Consider the following 16,056-nt stretch of genomic DNA (forward strand, 5'->3'; position numbering starts at 1 on the left):
CGTCGGCACACCATCCATAACTCCGTCCAACAGTCAAGCAACCAGTTCCAAGCAACATGGACCTATTGGCAAGAAGCGGAAGCAAACAACGCTGCCATTCAAGCCGGTTTCCGTTTCTCGGGAGAGCGAGGCTCAGCTTCCTCGCCAGGTGTGTATTCATTATTCGATTACGTCATGGCCGAATTACTAACTGATAACTCCTTCAGATCGAGGTCCCCAAATACAACCCCCAAAAGCCCATCTCCAGCCCTCGGCACCGACAAACTTTCAAGGCAGTGGAAGTTATTGTTATCTCATCTGACGACGACGGCCCGGATAACAAGCCAAGCAAGCCCACTCCATTTGACGGTGGCGACGGCCCAAGCTACGAGCCCAGTTCAGACGACGGTGCCAGAGACGACGAACTGGTCTTGTCAGCCACCGATACCGCTGAGACATCCACCTTGTTGTTGACGGACCCCGCGGCTCGACAAGAAGTTTCTGCCGCCGAGCCTTTCCATAAAGCTGTCGTCAAAAGCACTACCAGACCTACCTCCTCCTCCCCCTCCACATAGGCTCCAAACCACAGCAGAATGTCTGACCCAGATCAACGCTACCCACCCCGTCGCAGAGAACGACCCAGGCTTATAAAAATTTCGTCGCTTGTACGGGGCACTTACTTGTCGTATATTTGAGTACGTCCGAGACATGCACGACAGAGACTTCCAGACATTGGTAACGGTAGTTAGCGCTATCTCGCCAATCAATTTCGGCATGCTCTACTACTTTCGTCGCACCGCCGGCGATCCGGATAAGTTCATTGAGCGAATTTTCGCGTCAGTGCCGAACAAGACCCAACAGGTCCTTAGAAGGGAAGGGCTGCGCAGGATTGACCTACTGGAGTTGCCGGATATCCCCATGGAGGTCTTACTATGGTTTACGCACTTAGACGTTGTCCTGACGCTGCCACCAGAGAAGACCATTCAGGTGCCGACGGGTAAACGTACACGAGAGACTCGCTATGCCGACGGCTTTGGCCCATCTGATGCTACCGCTGTGTCTACATACGGGGGATCGAGTACCAACAGCAAGGGTGGTCGCGAGAACCATAAAGTTGAGTTCACCAGCCCCGGTTCTAAGTTTCGCTCTTTGCACTATGATGTCGCTCGTCGTCCAGGGGCCATCTTCAACTCCAAACTGTTCCATGTCTCACCAAACCTTGCAAGAGTGTCGTCGCATCGCCGACCACACTGACCCATACGAGAAGAATTTTGTTATTGCTGTCGAAGGCATTACCATTTTTTACTTAAACCTCTGTGGAAAAGTTGACCCTCCGACCAAGCGTTGCCCTCAGCACGTCCTCGAATTCATGGAGCGAATGCGCGACGGGCTCGATGGGCACCTGTTCGGACGGGAATTCAATTGCTTGTCGGAACTAGACTTAGTAGGCGAGTGGAAAGCGGTTTTGGACTGGGGCTGCCTGCTCGGCTTCAGGGCCCTCGTGGTACCAAGTATTAGCAGGTCTGACCTTAAAAATTCATTGCACCTCAGTGGCTCGTGGTTGTTATGACTACATCTCCCATTTCCCCTCAACGTGATTGTGATTTTCATCAATTGGCTGGACGTGCGCTCTACCCTATCGAACCACCCGCAAAAGTCTTTCGAAAGCGCTTTTCTGGGGTCTTCCAAAGATTAATGCACGTTCCACTGCTGCCTAGCACATTGTGCGTGCATAGCGTCCCTGATCCAGTATTTTGCCTACCGCCTGAATGAGATGCATCCGAGGGACTCACTCAAATGCACCTCGTGGCGCAATCTCGCCTGGTCAAGATTGCCGTTCTTCCTCCTTCCCCTTCTTGCCAGAAACCGTCTATTACCAAAAGTAACACCACCATGTCTATTCAAGAAACCTTTGAGGAAATCCCTCATGAGCTCACGACGAACGCTCTGAGGCCTCGTATTCCAAACCGAGATACTGAGGCCATGGATCTAATGTTCAGGCTCCGCCAGAACCAGCTCAGACAGCCGCCAGAGATATATGCACGCGGCTCCTGGGGATACACCAGTAAGATCGAAAACTTGCTACATTTTTCCATGTCTAGCCATTCGCCTTTGCTGACTGCGGCCAAGTTCTGCGCACTGTCTACACGCCCGAGTCCGACGCCCTGCTTCCTTCAGTTCTTTTGAAACTGGAGCGCTGGATGTCCCAATACCACCTTCACATCAACCGCTTTCCTTTTTGGGGTGAACTAGGCGAGGCCGAGCATAGGAAAAGGTCCAACGGGTCCATCAATGACGAGCTGGGGCGTCGGTTCCGAATCGAGCTTGTTCAGGATGAGAAGAAGCTGAACATGCCTCATTTGCAATACGCCTCCCAGCAGGACATCTGCTCGCTCTGCGACGTCTTTGATGCCTGGGTCGCCAGCGTCGGGCAGGATCCCCACGCCCAGTACCCGCTGAGTCCCCGGTTCTGTGACTGCCTCGTGATAGACGAGGACTCCCTACGCATGCTCCTCGAGATTCCCGATGAGCCGCCCAGGCTACACGTTGCTGCCGACTCGGAAGAGAAGAGGGTAATGTGCAGTTTCGATACTTTGACTTCCGGCAAGGCTTGCATTGTGTCTATGCTAACTTCAATTTCCAGGGAATGCGCTGTTGCGGCTACGAGTTCTTCTGGTTGCTAGACACACGAGCCGTGCGAATATTCGCCCAGAATCCCGACCGGTCTCCGACCTACCGCGGATGGATGAAGGTGGAAGTCAGGGCGATCATCAATTCTTGGTTTGACAAATGCTCCAGGTTGGAACGAGGAGACTACAACTTGGACTGTGTGCAGAAAGGCGAGGATCCCACGGAGTACTGGTATGATAATTGGTCTTTCTAGATGCATAGATATATTAGGATCGCTTTTTCAGTAGCCACCAAGGAATATACAGCTATTGGTTTGATAGATGAACCACCTCGGCTATCGACTGCTCAGAAAAAGTAGACTTCAGAGTCAGTGACGTTTTGACGCCACCTAATTATTCCTATTGCATTCTGTCAAGGGAGGACAAGAAATATATCGTCCTTCAAGATGTATTGTAGCCCATAAGCTACGACAAAGCACTATACAACTATCAAGACGTGTAACGGTTGGAATATGTGAGGATATTGATATGTACGTGATCCCTTCATACCAGAAGAAGGGATATGTATAAGAAACTAGGTCCTCTGTCATATAGTAATGAGCCTATATATACATTCTGCTTGCCTTCGCGGTAAATCCCTCTTTTTCTTCCGTCTCCGCTTAGACCGACGGATCAGCATTCTCGACCAGCATCTGGACATACTCATCAAACCACACCCCCGCCCTCGGCGCGCCCTCGTACCCGCACTCCCCATCGCTCTCCCCGCCGGGCTTGATCCAGACAATACTGTCCACGTGCGCATTATCGACCGCGGTCCCGGGCCGGATCCCGAACCCCGCGGGCGACACGTTGCACCAGTCACCCCACTCCTCGCGCGCGCCCGGCGCCGCGACGCGGCCCTGGTCGACGATGAAGCGCGCGGGCAGGCCCTCGGCTTCGAGGAAGGGCGCCAGCGAGTCGGCGTAGTGCGACTCGTCCCACGAGTTGCTCCACTCGGTGAAGTTCTCGCGCACGCTCGCGACGAAGGGGTTGTAGTTGGACACGTTGGTCGAGAAGCCGCGGATCTTGGTGCTGTTGCCGGCGAGGCGGAGGACTTCGCCGAAGACCTTGGCCGCTGTTTTGCGGTGTTGGTGGGAGTTTCTTGCGTGACGAGAAGTGGTGGGGTTACTTACTAGGCTCCAAGTTGTCATCCCAGCCCAGCCAGCCACCGTGGGCTGCGTCGATGTACAGATGAACGTTGGGGAACTGCAGGCTGCGGATCGCCGTCGCGATGCCCTGCTTGTAGACGTCCTGCGCCTTATTGCACAGCTCCACCTCCAGGTTAGTGACGAGGTTGGCGAGGGAGTCGGGCTCGAGGACCACGGCGAACGTCAAGTCCGTCGCGCCGCTGAGCTTGTCGGCCCAGGGGGCGAGGTACTCCTTCTCGTAGCGCTCGAGCCCGCCGTCCTCGGAATCGAGCTCGCCCGCGCTCTCGCCCGCGCTGCAGTCGCGGTCCGGCAGGTTGTACAGGACCAGCCCGACGACCTGGGGCGTGCCGGTCTCGTCCTGGACGGCGCGCGCCGACGCGATGGCCGCGTCGATGTTGGGCAGGGACGCGATGTTGGACACCCAGATGAAGGTGCCGATGTCCTGGATCGCGCGCACTTTCTCGGCGTTGGCGGTGTCGCCGCGGCTCACGAAGGCGTCGTGCGTCTGGTCGAGCTTCGCGGCCCAGTCGGGGTTCGCGAACAGCTTCTTGCCCTCGAAGGGATTCACGTCCTGGCGCCTGAAGTGCGGCCGGGACGCGGAGGTGGATGGCTGGCTGAAGCGGAGGGGCTTGGCCGTGACAGTGGCCGCGGCCGTCAAAGCCATAAACACGTCGATTGCGCGCATCGTGGTGAAAGTATGTATGCACAAGACTGACAGGGAGCGCCAGGGTTTCAAAGCCTACAGAGCTCTAGAAGGCAGTAAGAAGGTGGTAGACGGGCGCAAAGAGTAGAGCAGTGAGCAACGGGAGGTGCCATGACCTAGTCCGTCTTATATCAAGTCTATGCTCCCCCTTCTCAAACTCCTTAATCAACCTCGCAATGCAACGCGGGATCGACATAACGTCGCAATCTCGGGAGGTCAGCCGCAGATGTGATCCACTGCCCAGTGCTTGTCACGGCCTTGGATGCGGCATCCCGCGCACTATATAGGTAAATAGTGGTGACCAGAAGAGGTGCCACGGTAATGAAGTTGAGATGCGGAGGGTGATTGCCCGATTGAATCAGGCTATGATCTGCCGGTTTGCGCCAGGTAGACCGCGTTTAGGGACGGACAAATTACGTGCATAAGGGGGAACACTCCATGCCAAGCATGCAGCCGAGATCCAGATTGAGTGCTGCAGAACCACACCCAAGCATTCTGGACGGGATGCTCGATCCGGGAGCCCGCCGTAACGTAATGATCAACACATCTTCAGATCGGAACTCGGCTATTTTCTGGTCCATGTTTCCACATAGTATACATGATTGGTCAACCCGCCCTGAGCGATCCCGGGTTCCGTGGACCGCAGCTGAATAGACTCAACTTTGCATGTGACGTACATCTTCTTCGTGTGGAATTTGAGGACTGGACTCTCTCCATATGCATTTCTCGGTAAAGACTGTTTATTTGTCTCTCATTTGGCTTTTCTTCGATACTTTCACAACCAGCATTGGATCTTCTCCTGTCCAAGAGCAATGTAAGTTACCTGCTTCACAGGTCGCAAGTCGGTTCGGACCGGCCATTGCTAGCCAAGCCTCTGTAGGCTAGCCTGCCGCATCTTGGCCTGGAACTTCTCCTCATCAATGGAGTCCACGTCGCCATCATTATCCATACTCCCCTTATTACCGAGCGTACTAAGCGCCCGCACATCCTCATCCCGAACCAAAGGCAACTGCCCAACCGCACGCCCATCAAGCAAGACCGTCCGGCGGTGGTTGGGCGCGGGGCGACTAAACCGGTTGTACGCGACAAAGTACTCGTCGTCGGACGAGTCCGGGCGCGTGTTGGCCGGCGCCGGGACGTGCATGCTCTTGCGGTACACCTGCACCGCGTCGTCGGCGACGGGCGCGACTCCGTACCGCCGGTACAGCGCGTCGAGGGCCGGGATGCTGAGGCCGTGCATGACGATGCTGAAAAGCACCAGGAAGTAGACCGAGGGGACCAGCGCGCGCAGCAGGGCGGCTTCGCCCGCGTCGGCTGTGGCGAGGGAAGGGAAGAGGTGCTTGGTGTGCTCGACGTAGAAGACGGCGCCGACGCCGATGGGGCCGAACTGTTTCGATGGAGTAGAGGCCAGGTCAGTAAGTTCGCACGCAAGAAATGGAGGGATTGGGGAGTCAAACTTACGTAGCCCATGAAGATGGCCTCCTTCCAGGACTTGATGCATGATGGCATGGCTTTGTACATGATCAACAAGGCGGGGATGCGGCGGAAGAACAGGACTAGGAAGCCGAGACCAATCAGGCGAGGTAGAGTAATCCCGGTGCCGTCGGGGTCGTGGAATGTCTCCCATGGCATGATGACGCCAACGTACATGAAGCCAAGAAAGTTGAGCAGAACGTCGATGCTGCCGTTGACCTCGTCGTGGCGTTCCAGAGTCTCCTTTAGGTACTCGCCGTCCCAGTTGAGGGCGACGCCGGCAACGAAGCATGCCAGGAGGTCATTGGTGCCGATGGCGCCGCATGTACCAATGATGAAAAGCTAGGCGATGATCAGTCACCGAGGTATATCTTAGAGTCACAGACTTACAGCCAGTGCCACTGGGAATAGGAGATAGCTCTCCGAATCGATCCAGCGGCGCTTCAGGAAGAACTTGATGGCCTTCCCAGCGCTGAATCCGACGAGCGCACCGTAGGGAACGGCCATGATAACGACGTAGAGCCACGTCTCGACGACCCAGTCAATCATCGCCTTCCCAAAGCCGCCGTCGAGGCGACCCACATCGCCGGCCCGCTTGACCAGCTCTTCGACCATGCCAACGAGCTCACGCTTATGTTCGGCGCCGTGGCCCGCGGAGGTGACCACGCCGGGCAGCTCAGTATGACGCATCAGGTTGGTCGCGAGCATGAGGAAAGGGAATCCAAACCCATCATTGGCACCCGCCTCCGCCGAGATGACCTCGCGCAGGGGCCGGGCAACATACATATCCGCAAAGGGCCCTTTGGCAATGGCCTGGCTCAGCACGGGATCCGTACTCGTCACGCACGCCCCGATGGCCAGCGCCGCGAGCAGCGTGATCTTGGGCACCGTGGCCATCAGGCACGCCGTCGTGCACAGCCACATGAGGGTCATGATGGGCAGCAACAGCACGGCCATGCTGCGCCAGTTGGCCGCGACGTACTTGGCGGGCAGCTGGTAGCCCGCGATCAGCAGCTGCACGCTGATCATGACGCGCATGAAGCCCAGTGTGATGGCCGACTTCTGGTCCTCGGACAGGTCCCCCGGGCCCCAGCGCGTGTGGTTGAGGAAGTTGGCGAGTAGGGGGCCGAGGACGATGCCGATGCACATGGCGGGTACTGTTAGTCAGGCATGGCACGCGTTAGTTAGGGTATGTGCATATGTTTAGAGTGATCCGAGAGTGAGCACTGTCATCTGTAGCGATGGTCTCATCATGGGTGTGCTTGTGTAATGATAACCAGGATAATGGATGTGGTGTGCTGCGAGGCAACGCTCGGCAGGGGCAGAGAGGCTCTGGGCATGCAGGTAAATGGGCTGATGAGAGCCAACTTACAGGCTTCGCCGAGGAGGGCCTTGCTCTTGATGAGGACCGAGAAGAGACCATATAAAGTGATATAGCCGCCTGTTTTACCAAAGTCAGTCAACGTGAACATGTTCGCGCAAGGTTCGCACTGGAGCTGACCGAGGACGGCTATCACTATGTTCAACTCGCTCACGTCGAGGGTCGGCATCTTTCTCAGTGCAAGAGCTTCCGTTCAGGAGCGCTCAGAGATAGAAAGTGGTCCAGAGTTATATGTGGATGAGAAGGGATAAGGCTTGATGAATTATAACCAGGTGACCAAGGCCGGGGTTATGCGAGCTCCTTCACGTTCTTAAGCAATACTCTAGGATGGCAGAGGGTAGCCAAAGGGAGGATGAGGGTGCGAATGGCGATCTACACCACGTAACAAATACCAAGACTGGAGGACGGGAACGAACGAACAAGCCAAGTAACAGACAAGAAATAAGGGAAATGAACCACCTGGGCTCCAAGAAATAAAAGAGCGAACCAATAACTCGTACTACCGTGATGACGAGAAGGTTAAGCCAAGGTGAACAGGATTCAGGTTGGAAGGAGCGAGGCTCTCCCGGCTAATAAAGGGCTCATGGCATGGTAATCAGCGGTGAACGGGCGACCCCAAGAGTTTGGTTTCTATTCTTGTACCTGACTGATAGCGCTTCCATCATATCTCCTGGCTGCGATGTCAACTGTTGCTTTTGGTGTTTCGAAATTTCCTGTACACGGCCTCTTAAAAGGTGGCAGGGCTTCTGCAACACAGAGAGGATATTAGCAGCGGATCTTTCGCTACGGGCTACGGGCGCCAATGTTGCGGCCGAGGAAGATAGGCCTTTGGGCAGGGGCGCGGAAGTGTTTTGGCAAAGGCCTCATCCCGAGCGTGTTGATGTGGTAAGTCAGCAATGACACGCGGGAAACGAGGAAATTGTCCAAGACTGTCGATTTCTTGTCATGTTCGAACACCCATGTGCGATTGGACTAGTGGCGTGCTTGGTCATCACGGCGCCCGCCGACAAGGCTCGGGTTCGAAACCTATTGACTGGGAGGCAGTTTCTGGTGTATTTGCTTCCGCAACTTTTCTTTTATTGCATGTCTGGGGGGGCTGCTCCTTGGTCATGGGCAGCAGTGGTGTGTTGTGGGTTGGGCGGCAGCACAAGCCGAGCCGGATCACGGCAACGACACGGAGTCGGCCAAGGCTTGTCGTCGGCGGTTGGCGCATAGGCCAAGCACACGCGAACCCACCCTGATGACGCGTAGCCGAGAGTCCCTAGGGTAGGTGAGCGCTTTCCCTTCCGGAAGTCACCAACCATTGAGATCCGACAGTTGCGTATTGGCGGTCATTTGTTGCTCTCAGTTCCTGACTAACATCGCTAAGCAATCTGTAAGAAGACAGATATTTACAGGAACAACACTGATGTGCAATATATCACATAACCATATAAGCATGGGCCTTGGAGGTCTACAAGCTTTTACAGGCTTACTTTTCCTTTCAACCACTGCATGTGAATACGATGCTTGCAGCGAAATTTTGCCTTTTCAGCTGAGTTGATGGCTCAATATACCGGTCAGCAGCTCTTCCAGCGCACATCAAACGAAACGGTATGACTATGTGCAACCAATAAGAGTTATTTTATTGAACTTGTTAGTCACAGGTCATTGGTGAAGAGGAAGATGCAAGCTATGTCATGGCTGAAGACATGGTGTGGCTTCTTGGTAGGCGGATGACCTCAGAGATGATTTATTAAGCCGAGTGCTTTAGAGTACACCTTTAGGCTCTACGTTAACAACGAATGTAGATACTTCCCATAACTTATCCGAGACCACCAAAAAGGGATCAGTGTCCTGCTTCCGGTGCCAGAATACCGCTCTGTTGGAGATCATCAGGATTATTCAGCAGCAACAACAGGTATGACATGCATATCCGGACGCACCTGGTTGACGCAGAGATCTGCCACACATACTTCACCAATTCAAAACGTACTTCGCTTCCCAGTCTACTCGATCTTGGCTTTCCCAATTGAGACTCAGGGGTAGGTGCCTCTCCCTGGGTGCCGCATGCCCAGGACTCGGCAGACAGTCTTATCAAACGGGACTACCGAGTACAAAGATACCAGTGTTTCCGGTGGATCGTAGCTGACCCCCTTCAAGTACTCTTTGGAATATCATAAATTGCCAGCTACCGGGATGTTCATCGGCTGCGGTCGGCCGGCGCTGTCTCCGGCCAGCCCAGCCTTTTCTCCATAGCCCATTCGTCTACGTTTAAGCAGTCTTTCAATTAGCCTAGTTGCTTTGTACTGTGTGAGCGACATCAGAGACATTCTGCTTTATTCAGTACAATATTCGCTCTCTAGTCATACATCAGTTATCGGAAGCCTCGTCTTCACTCGGCCATGGCTTGTCAATACGCTCTACATCAGGATCATGCCCCCTAGCGTCTCTCGCATCATGGCCTGCTCGATTTCGTAGTTGCGGTGGCCAGGAGCGACTTCGGGTATCCAGTGGCCCGTCTGCTGAAACTCCAAGGGCCCCGTTGGCCCGTTGCGCCATATGCACCACACGTACTGCTGCTGCCAGGAAAAGACGACGGGGAGGTTGTCATTGCGTCGGCTGTGGCGTCGGCCTTGTTGCCACAGCTGTGCACGCTTGTATCCATCCGGGCCGTAGGTCTGCATGAAGAGGGGCATGATGTGCATGAAGATGACCCGTTCGGCCACTTCCTTTTCGGAAAACTTGCACGTCTTGCCCGGCCAGAGTTGGTACTCGGGCGAGGATGGGCTCACGGAGGGGACCTGCAGCGTCTGGTTCGGAGAATGTTTTAACACGTCGGCCAGAGCATACCAGGGGAGGTTCTCTCTGAGGCTGGCCCATCTGTAGTGGGCGGCACCTTGTCCTTTGGTGAGGCCGCTGCCGCCGACAGGATAGGGACGCTCCGGGACCACAGTGATCCAGAGCAGGGCCGCCTGGTTGTCGGGCCCGACCTCCAAGGTGGCTTTCGTGTTTTTCCGTTGGAAGACGCTGGTTCCGTATACATCACGGACGAGGCGGCTCTCGTCTGGCTCCCACAGCTTGTCGCCCAGGGGCGGGTGGTTGTTGGTGACGGCCCCGTGCATGGCGAACAGGCGCTGCTGGCCGGACAAGATGGGGCCTCGGGCGCGGGCGTCCTGGACGATGGAGGCGCGCATCTTTTGATACAGTTTGATCTTGAAGAGTTGCTGGGGCTCAGTGTTGACCATCTTGCGGTGCTCAAAGCGCTCGCCCCGACGCTTGTCATACGTGCGGACGAAAGCCTGGGACTCGGGCAAGTAAGAAATGAGTGGCGATCTGTGCGTGTCGACAAAGTTAAATAACTTGGCAATCTGGCCCGGGAGAGGAGTCCCCGTAACGGACGGTGCCTCGGTCGGGGCTGTGGCCCTTTTTTGCGCCGGACCCGACGCATGGTTCGGGTGCTGGCTTGCGGTGGTGTGGTTGGCCTGCGTATGAGAGGGCCTCGCAGCGCCTCGTGTTTCCGGCAGTTGGCGATCCTTGCCAGTAGGGAGCTTTGCCTTATCGCTAGCGCTGGCAGCAGAGCTCGCGGAAGATCCATGGCGCTGCTGGAGTGCAAGATGCGAGCCGTGCAGGGACAGCGACCGCGTCGCAGCCCGAGTTGGATCCCGCACGGCTCCCAGCCAAGTCGACCGTTGCCGCAGCCATGGGCGCATCATGGGGCGGTATGATTTTGCAGTGAATCACGAGTTCCAGGAGCGGTTTGTCCTTGGTCTTGGGTCTGGAGAAGGTATTGATGGATGAGATTTCAATTGCGGCGAGTCTGCTTAACGCATTTTGCACTAGCCCGGGCAATTTGCCCGGGGATTTGGCACCCACTCACGGACCTTTCTCCTTCGGCATGGATTGACGACTCGCGAATGTCGTCGATCCGATGAGTCAAACATCCATCTTCTGATTGTAGAACACAAAATGCATATATAATACCAGTCCCATGGGGTATGGACCATGCGCACATGCACAATTCGGATAGTTTGGGGATATGCTCTCATTACGCCGTAGTACTCCTGTTGCCTCAGCTGAGATGAGGAGGCCCCACCCCGACGATGGCCAGCTGAGAAGAGCCAAGACGGGTGAGCTGGAAAAGGAAACGAACACAACGGAGAATTGATCATATGTTATGAGTCACTATATTAATCTCTGAAATCACATCAGAATATTCTTCCGGACTTTCAATCAAATTTCCACATCACCCTGTCGGGGAACTGTGCTCGCCGCGTCGACGCCTCCGACCCCTTAGCTCTCGCCATTATGCCAATTGCGGAGCATCGCCATGTGCATTTGGGATCCCCGGGTCTGATCCGCGTGCTGGACCTGCTTCCATCTCGATGTAGGCTCCGACAAGCCCCACTAGATAGCCCCGACACCACATCCTCCAGTTGCTCCAAGACCCTTGGTTCACCAGAGTCTGGATAGTCCAGGAGGTTGCTTTCGCCCGCTCTGCGATCGTCAGTTGCTATAGCTTAGAGATACCCCATGATCTTCTAGCCTGTGTTATTGGGGGCTATCTCGGTCGCCGCCATCACTCCGGTAGAGTGGTTCGGTTCCGCTTCGAGGACGAGCAGTCACTCGGGCCACTCAGCCACGGCTCACTCGCATATAGAATCCGAAGGGGGAAATCGGCCATGTCAAAGCAGGTAAAGATCTTTTGTTGCCTCCCCTATTTGCGATGCAGACCCCAACGACAAGATCTTCGGGCTTTATGCTGTATTATGGAGCTAGAGGGTCGAGTTGGCAACCCATGGTTACCACAAAGTCGTCACTCAGGAATTCCAGAAAGTCGTGGTGTCTTTCATACAACATTAGTGAAGCGAGTGGGACGTATCAAGACAGCACTAACATGCTCCTTAAACGAGCCCCAGCATGTAATCGAGCCCGAGCAGTTCACCGACCACATCCGGCTAGCCCAGGAGTGGTGCCAAGCTAACATCCAAGAGCTTGGTGACTATTCGGCAGAGTCCCTTGATCACCTGTTCTGTTCGGACAATTCGTATGTAGAGGATCGGGGGCATACCCCGACGTTGAAGACACTGCCGCAGTCCTCCGGCCCCCTGGATCGCAGCCTCGGGGCTATCACCGACGCTTGATATCCTCTTTTGCGGGATATCATGATTCTTCCACAAATTCCATCGAATCCAAACTGTGCAGCACCAAGGGATCGATTTTCAGATTGTCACCCCGGCATATCTAGAAGGAGTAATGAAGAGGGAGCTGTGGCCAGAGGAAGAGGCTATTTGGATACGATCACCTTGTTATGAGGGCTGGTCGAGCAGCGTGACGCGGAAACAAGAACATCCTACAAAATGGACGATTAGATGCACCCAGGGTGATGGCGGGGAATCGAATAAAATACCAGCACTTAGTCCATTGATCCAAAAAAATTATCCCATTTCTTTCACTAAGGTACAGTGGCATAAGCGTCATGTATATACAGCATTTATACAAGTTTATACGATCTTGATTCCTCTCGCAACTCGGAAGAAATACGGCTTGCCAGGTTATCACTTCCTGGCAGAATCACCCCTGGGCTGTCTAAATCTGAACCACCAGTTTACGGAGGCGTTCAAGTGGCCATCTTCACGAACACTTTTGACGCTGTGCCACCATCCCTTGGGGATGAAGAGACAGTCATGGGGGCCCAGTGTGGCTTCTTGAACATCTTTCGGGGCATCAACGCCCCAGACAGCATCGTGAAGGGCAGCTCTCTCAGGACCCTCCATCATCTCGGTACCCCTGATTCTTGAGTTGCTGGCAGAACCGATGGCATTCTGCACCTGCATGAACACGTTCCCGCCAGGCCCTGGCGGGAGGAGCCGCAGCGTCTTCTGGCCGACTAGCTGCATGAAAAAGTTCGGGTTGGGATCCCTGTGCCACGGCGTGTAGGTCGGCTCCAGACCGAGCCATATACTGGTGTTGTAGACATCGCAAGGTGTGGCAGGACACCGCAGGAGTTTGGGGGCCTCTAGGTCGAGTTGGAGCTCAGGGGGAAGCTCGTTGATCGGCATCTGGGCAATGTACAAGCGCTTGTAGCGCATCTTGCTGTCTTTCTGTTGGGCATTGAACTCCATGGCTTTTGATAGCAGACCAATAGGCGCAGTGAACTGACTGAAGCGAGTTTGGTTCTCCTTACCCGGGCTGTCCGGAGCAGAATTTAATGTCTTGTCTCCTTGGAGCCAGCTCATGAAATTGGCACGTGCTACATCGTCCTCGATGCCTGTTCTCACATATTCATAGGGCATCTCAGGGGTAGTTGGGTTCTCGGTGAGCTTGGAGCCAAGGATAATAGCGCCGTGCTCATTCCGGTGAAACCATGTCGAGACCGAGGGCCTTAGGTAGTCGCGTATGACCAAAGGTTCTTGCGCGACATAAACCTGGCCATAGAATGTAGCTTCGTCGATGGAGTTGTCGACTGACCGAATAGTGCTGACGGACCTCACGTGGGAGCGACTGGCTGGTGCTTGTGTAAGTCCATAGGCGCGCATACGAAATGAACAGTCGACCCTGTTATAACTCCGCCATGGCTGAGCTGACCTCAGTGTGACCAAAGGCCTCATACCGTTGGTGAGGATACTGGCCAATTGAAACCAAGCAGGTAGGTAGGGATGGCGACCAAAGATCAAGAGCAGAGCCACCGTGAAGAAAGGTGCACCATCATACAAATGCAGACTCAGGCTAATTCCAATTTAAGAAAGTCGCAGATGTATTGACAGGAAATAACTCTTCATAAACACAGAAAACAGAAAATGCATGCCTCTGACAACCGGGGCCATCCCAGATGAGGTCAGTGACTGTAGAAAGGCAGTGAGTGAATGGAATGATTGAGAGAGCTCCGATAAGCGATAAGAAGGCCGCAACCACCTGGCTCCACCTGGCGGCAGCTGCAGGACCCGGATTGACCTTTGGTTCTTGACAGTCCTTGTCTGCAAGCACCGGCCACGCGAAAAAGCACAGCAGCAGCTGGGGCGGCTGGACACAAGCTGATTCGCAGCCCAACAGCAAAAAAGACTGGGACAATCCGCCAAGCAATTACATCCACCACAACATCACATCTGCTTAATACCCATCCATATCTTCCATCCGCGCCAGGCATCAATAGATGCCACTGCCGCTACCAGGTCAATCGTCCCAGACCAGCCCGACTTCTTCCCGCGTCATGCGCACATCATAGTTCCCCAACCCCAATTCCCTCCCTCTCTCCCACACACCCTTATCGCTGGCTGCCGGCGCGGGGTTGCCCATCCTAATCGCAACGAAACCAGACGTCGACAAGACCCCTCCAAGCATCAACACTGGCATTCTCACCAAGCCTGAGCCCTGCTTGGTCCACCTCGGACACCATGTCGACCTCTTCAGGAACCCCTGAGTCCTGGATCTCCTCCTTCTGCTCCCTCCTGGGCCACGAGTATTTCGCTGAAGTCTCTGAAGAATTCATCGAGGATGATTTCAACCTGACTGGGTTGCAAACCCAAGTGGCCATGTACAAGGAGGCCCTGGAGGTAAATTGATATCCCCGACCCGGAACGCTCCTGTCGCATGCTGACCGCCGCCGTGCGTAGATGATTCTCGATGTCGAACCCGAAGACGACGAGGACGAAGAGGAAGAGGAGGAAGAAGAAGAGGACGAATCGATAGAAGGAGGCGACAACCGAATGAGGCAGGGCGAGCGGAGAAACCACAGTCGCATCGCCAGTGACCTCTCCGTCATCGAATCCTCCGCCGAGATGCTGTACGGACTGATCCACCAACGATTCATCTGCTCCCGCGCTGGCATTCAGCAGATGTCAGAGAAGTACGAGCTGGGTCACTTTGGTATATGCCCACGCAGCAACTGCGAACAGGCCCGCACTCTACCCGTCGGCCTGTCGGACATCCCGGGCGAGGATACCGTCAAGCTCTTCTGTCCATCCTGCCTGGACGTTTACGTTCCGCCTAACAGTCGCTTCCAAACCGTCGATGGCGCCTTCTTTGGTCGTACCTTTGGCGCACTCTTCCTGCTCACCTTCCCCGAATACGATCTCACGAAGCGAGGCGCAGACGTGCTTGCCGGCACCCGCGTCACCGAGGACGACAAGGATATGCTGAACGGCATGTACGTCTGCAACATAGCTCCTGGCCTCGGCACCAGCAAGATCTACCAGCCCCGCATCTACGGCTTCCGCGTCTCCGAGGTCGCGCGCTCGGGTCCGCGTATGCAATGGCTCCGAGATAAGCCTGACGACATGTCCGAACTGGACGAAGCCCGCCGTTTCGTGGAAGATAACCCCGACAGCGAGGATGAGGACGACGCCAGCATGAATCTACACGGGAGGCCCATACGGCGGCTACGAGCACGCAGACGGCAGGGCCAGGGTGGCCAGAACGGAAGTCCCATGGCAGTCGAGCAAAACGGGGTCGAGTCGGAGCTGTGATAAGATCGCGCATGCAGTTTTTGACTCATGAACACGAACTACATATCTACCTAATCACTCTATACTGGTTTCCAGCATGGAAACATTTTGAGTCCTCTATGCCAGGACTTACGGCGTTGACGTACGAATGCCGACTCTACTTGGTTACGGCACTTTCTCCTCGCATCTCGGTGCCCCTGGTACCAAGGGGCACGATGATCCGGGGCCCGGTGCGTTGACAATGGATCGGCATGAAATACACAGATATACACAAACACAC

General features: G+C 55.0%; 7 protein-coding genes across 7 annotated transcripts; 4 read left to right on the forward strand and 3 right to left on the reverse strand.

The window, feature by feature from the left end:
* Positions 1-753: 753 nt before the first annotated feature.
* On the forward strand, positions 754-1,233 carry PG997_014899 (uncharacterized protein; the record flags this gene model as incomplete). Its single annotated transcript, XM_066819213.1, has 1 exon — positions 754-1,233. One exon carries the CDS (start codon positions 754-756, stop codon positions 1,231-1,233), a length of 480 nt encoding a protein of 159 aa, XP_066661401.1.
* Positions 1,234-1,872: 639 nt separating this feature from the next.
* On the forward strand, positions 1,873-2,863 carry PG997_014900 (uncharacterized protein; the record flags this gene model as incomplete). Its single annotated transcript, XM_066819214.1, has 3 exons — positions 1,873-2,044; positions 2,110-2,552; positions 2,624-2,863. The coding sequence occupies 3 exons, from the start codon at positions 1,873-1,875 to the stop codon at positions 2,861-2,863; spliced, it is 855 nt and encodes a 284-aa protein (XP_066661402.1).
* Positions 2,864-3,268: 405 nt separating this feature from the next.
* Positions 3,269-4,481, reverse strand: PG997_014901 (uncharacterized protein; the record flags this gene model as incomplete). The annotated part of the gene is made up of 2 exons (XM_066819215.1): positions 3,269-3,723; positions 3,782-4,481. 2 exons carry the CDS (start codon positions 4,479-4,481, stop codon positions 3,269-3,271), a joined length of 1,155 nt encoding a protein of 384 aa, XP_066661403.1.
* An 880-nt stretch (positions 4,482-5,361) lies between these two features.
* On the reverse strand, positions 5,362-7,522 carry PG997_014902 (Cation/H+ exchanger; the record flags this gene model as incomplete). Its single annotated transcript, XM_066819216.1, has 4 exons — positions 5,362-5,886; positions 5,961-6,314; positions 6,363-7,129; positions 7,345-7,522. 4 exons carry the CDS (start codon positions 7,520-7,522, stop codon positions 5,362-5,364), a joined length of 1,824 nt encoding a protein of 607 aa, XP_066661404.1.
* Positions 7,523-8,895: 1,373 nt separating this feature from the next.
* Positions 8,896-11,071, forward strand: PG997_014903 (uncharacterized protein; the record flags this gene model as incomplete). The annotated part of the gene is made up of 7 exons (XM_066819217.1): positions 8,896-8,946; positions 9,000-9,060; positions 9,144-9,253; positions 9,292-9,377; positions 9,814-10,007; positions 10,189-10,649; positions 10,913-11,071. 7 exons carry the CDS (start codon positions 8,896-8,898, stop codon positions 11,069-11,071), a joined length of 1,122 nt encoding a protein of 373 aa, XP_066661405.1.
* A 1,819-nt stretch (positions 11,072-12,890) lies between these two features.
* PG997_014904 (cupin-like domain-containing protein) lies at positions 12,891-13,871 on the reverse strand (the record flags this gene model as incomplete). The annotated part of the gene is made up of 1 exon (XM_066819218.1): positions 12,891-13,871. One exon carries the CDS (start codon positions 13,869-13,871, stop codon positions 12,891-12,893), a length of 981 nt encoding a protein of 326 aa, XP_066661406.1.
* An 855-nt stretch (positions 13,872-14,726) lies between these two features.
* Positions 14,727-15,797, forward strand: PG997_014905 (Casein kinase II subunit beta-1; the record flags this gene model as incomplete). Its single annotated transcript, XM_066819219.1, has 2 exons — positions 14,727-14,885; positions 14,946-15,797. 2 exons carry the CDS (start codon positions 14,727-14,729, stop codon positions 15,795-15,797), a joined length of 1,011 nt encoding a protein of 336 aa, XP_066661407.1.
* Between the last annotated feature and the right edge of the window lie 259 nt (positions 15,798-16,056).

Source organism: Apiospora hydei (genome assembly GCF_038363865.1).
Source record: "Apiospora hydei strain CBS 114990 chromosome Unknown utg000010l_segment0_segment0, whole genome shotgun sequence".
Lineage (NCBI taxonomy): Eukaryota > Fungi > Ascomycota > Sordariomycetes > Amphisphaeriales > Apiosporaceae > Apiospora > Apiospora hydei.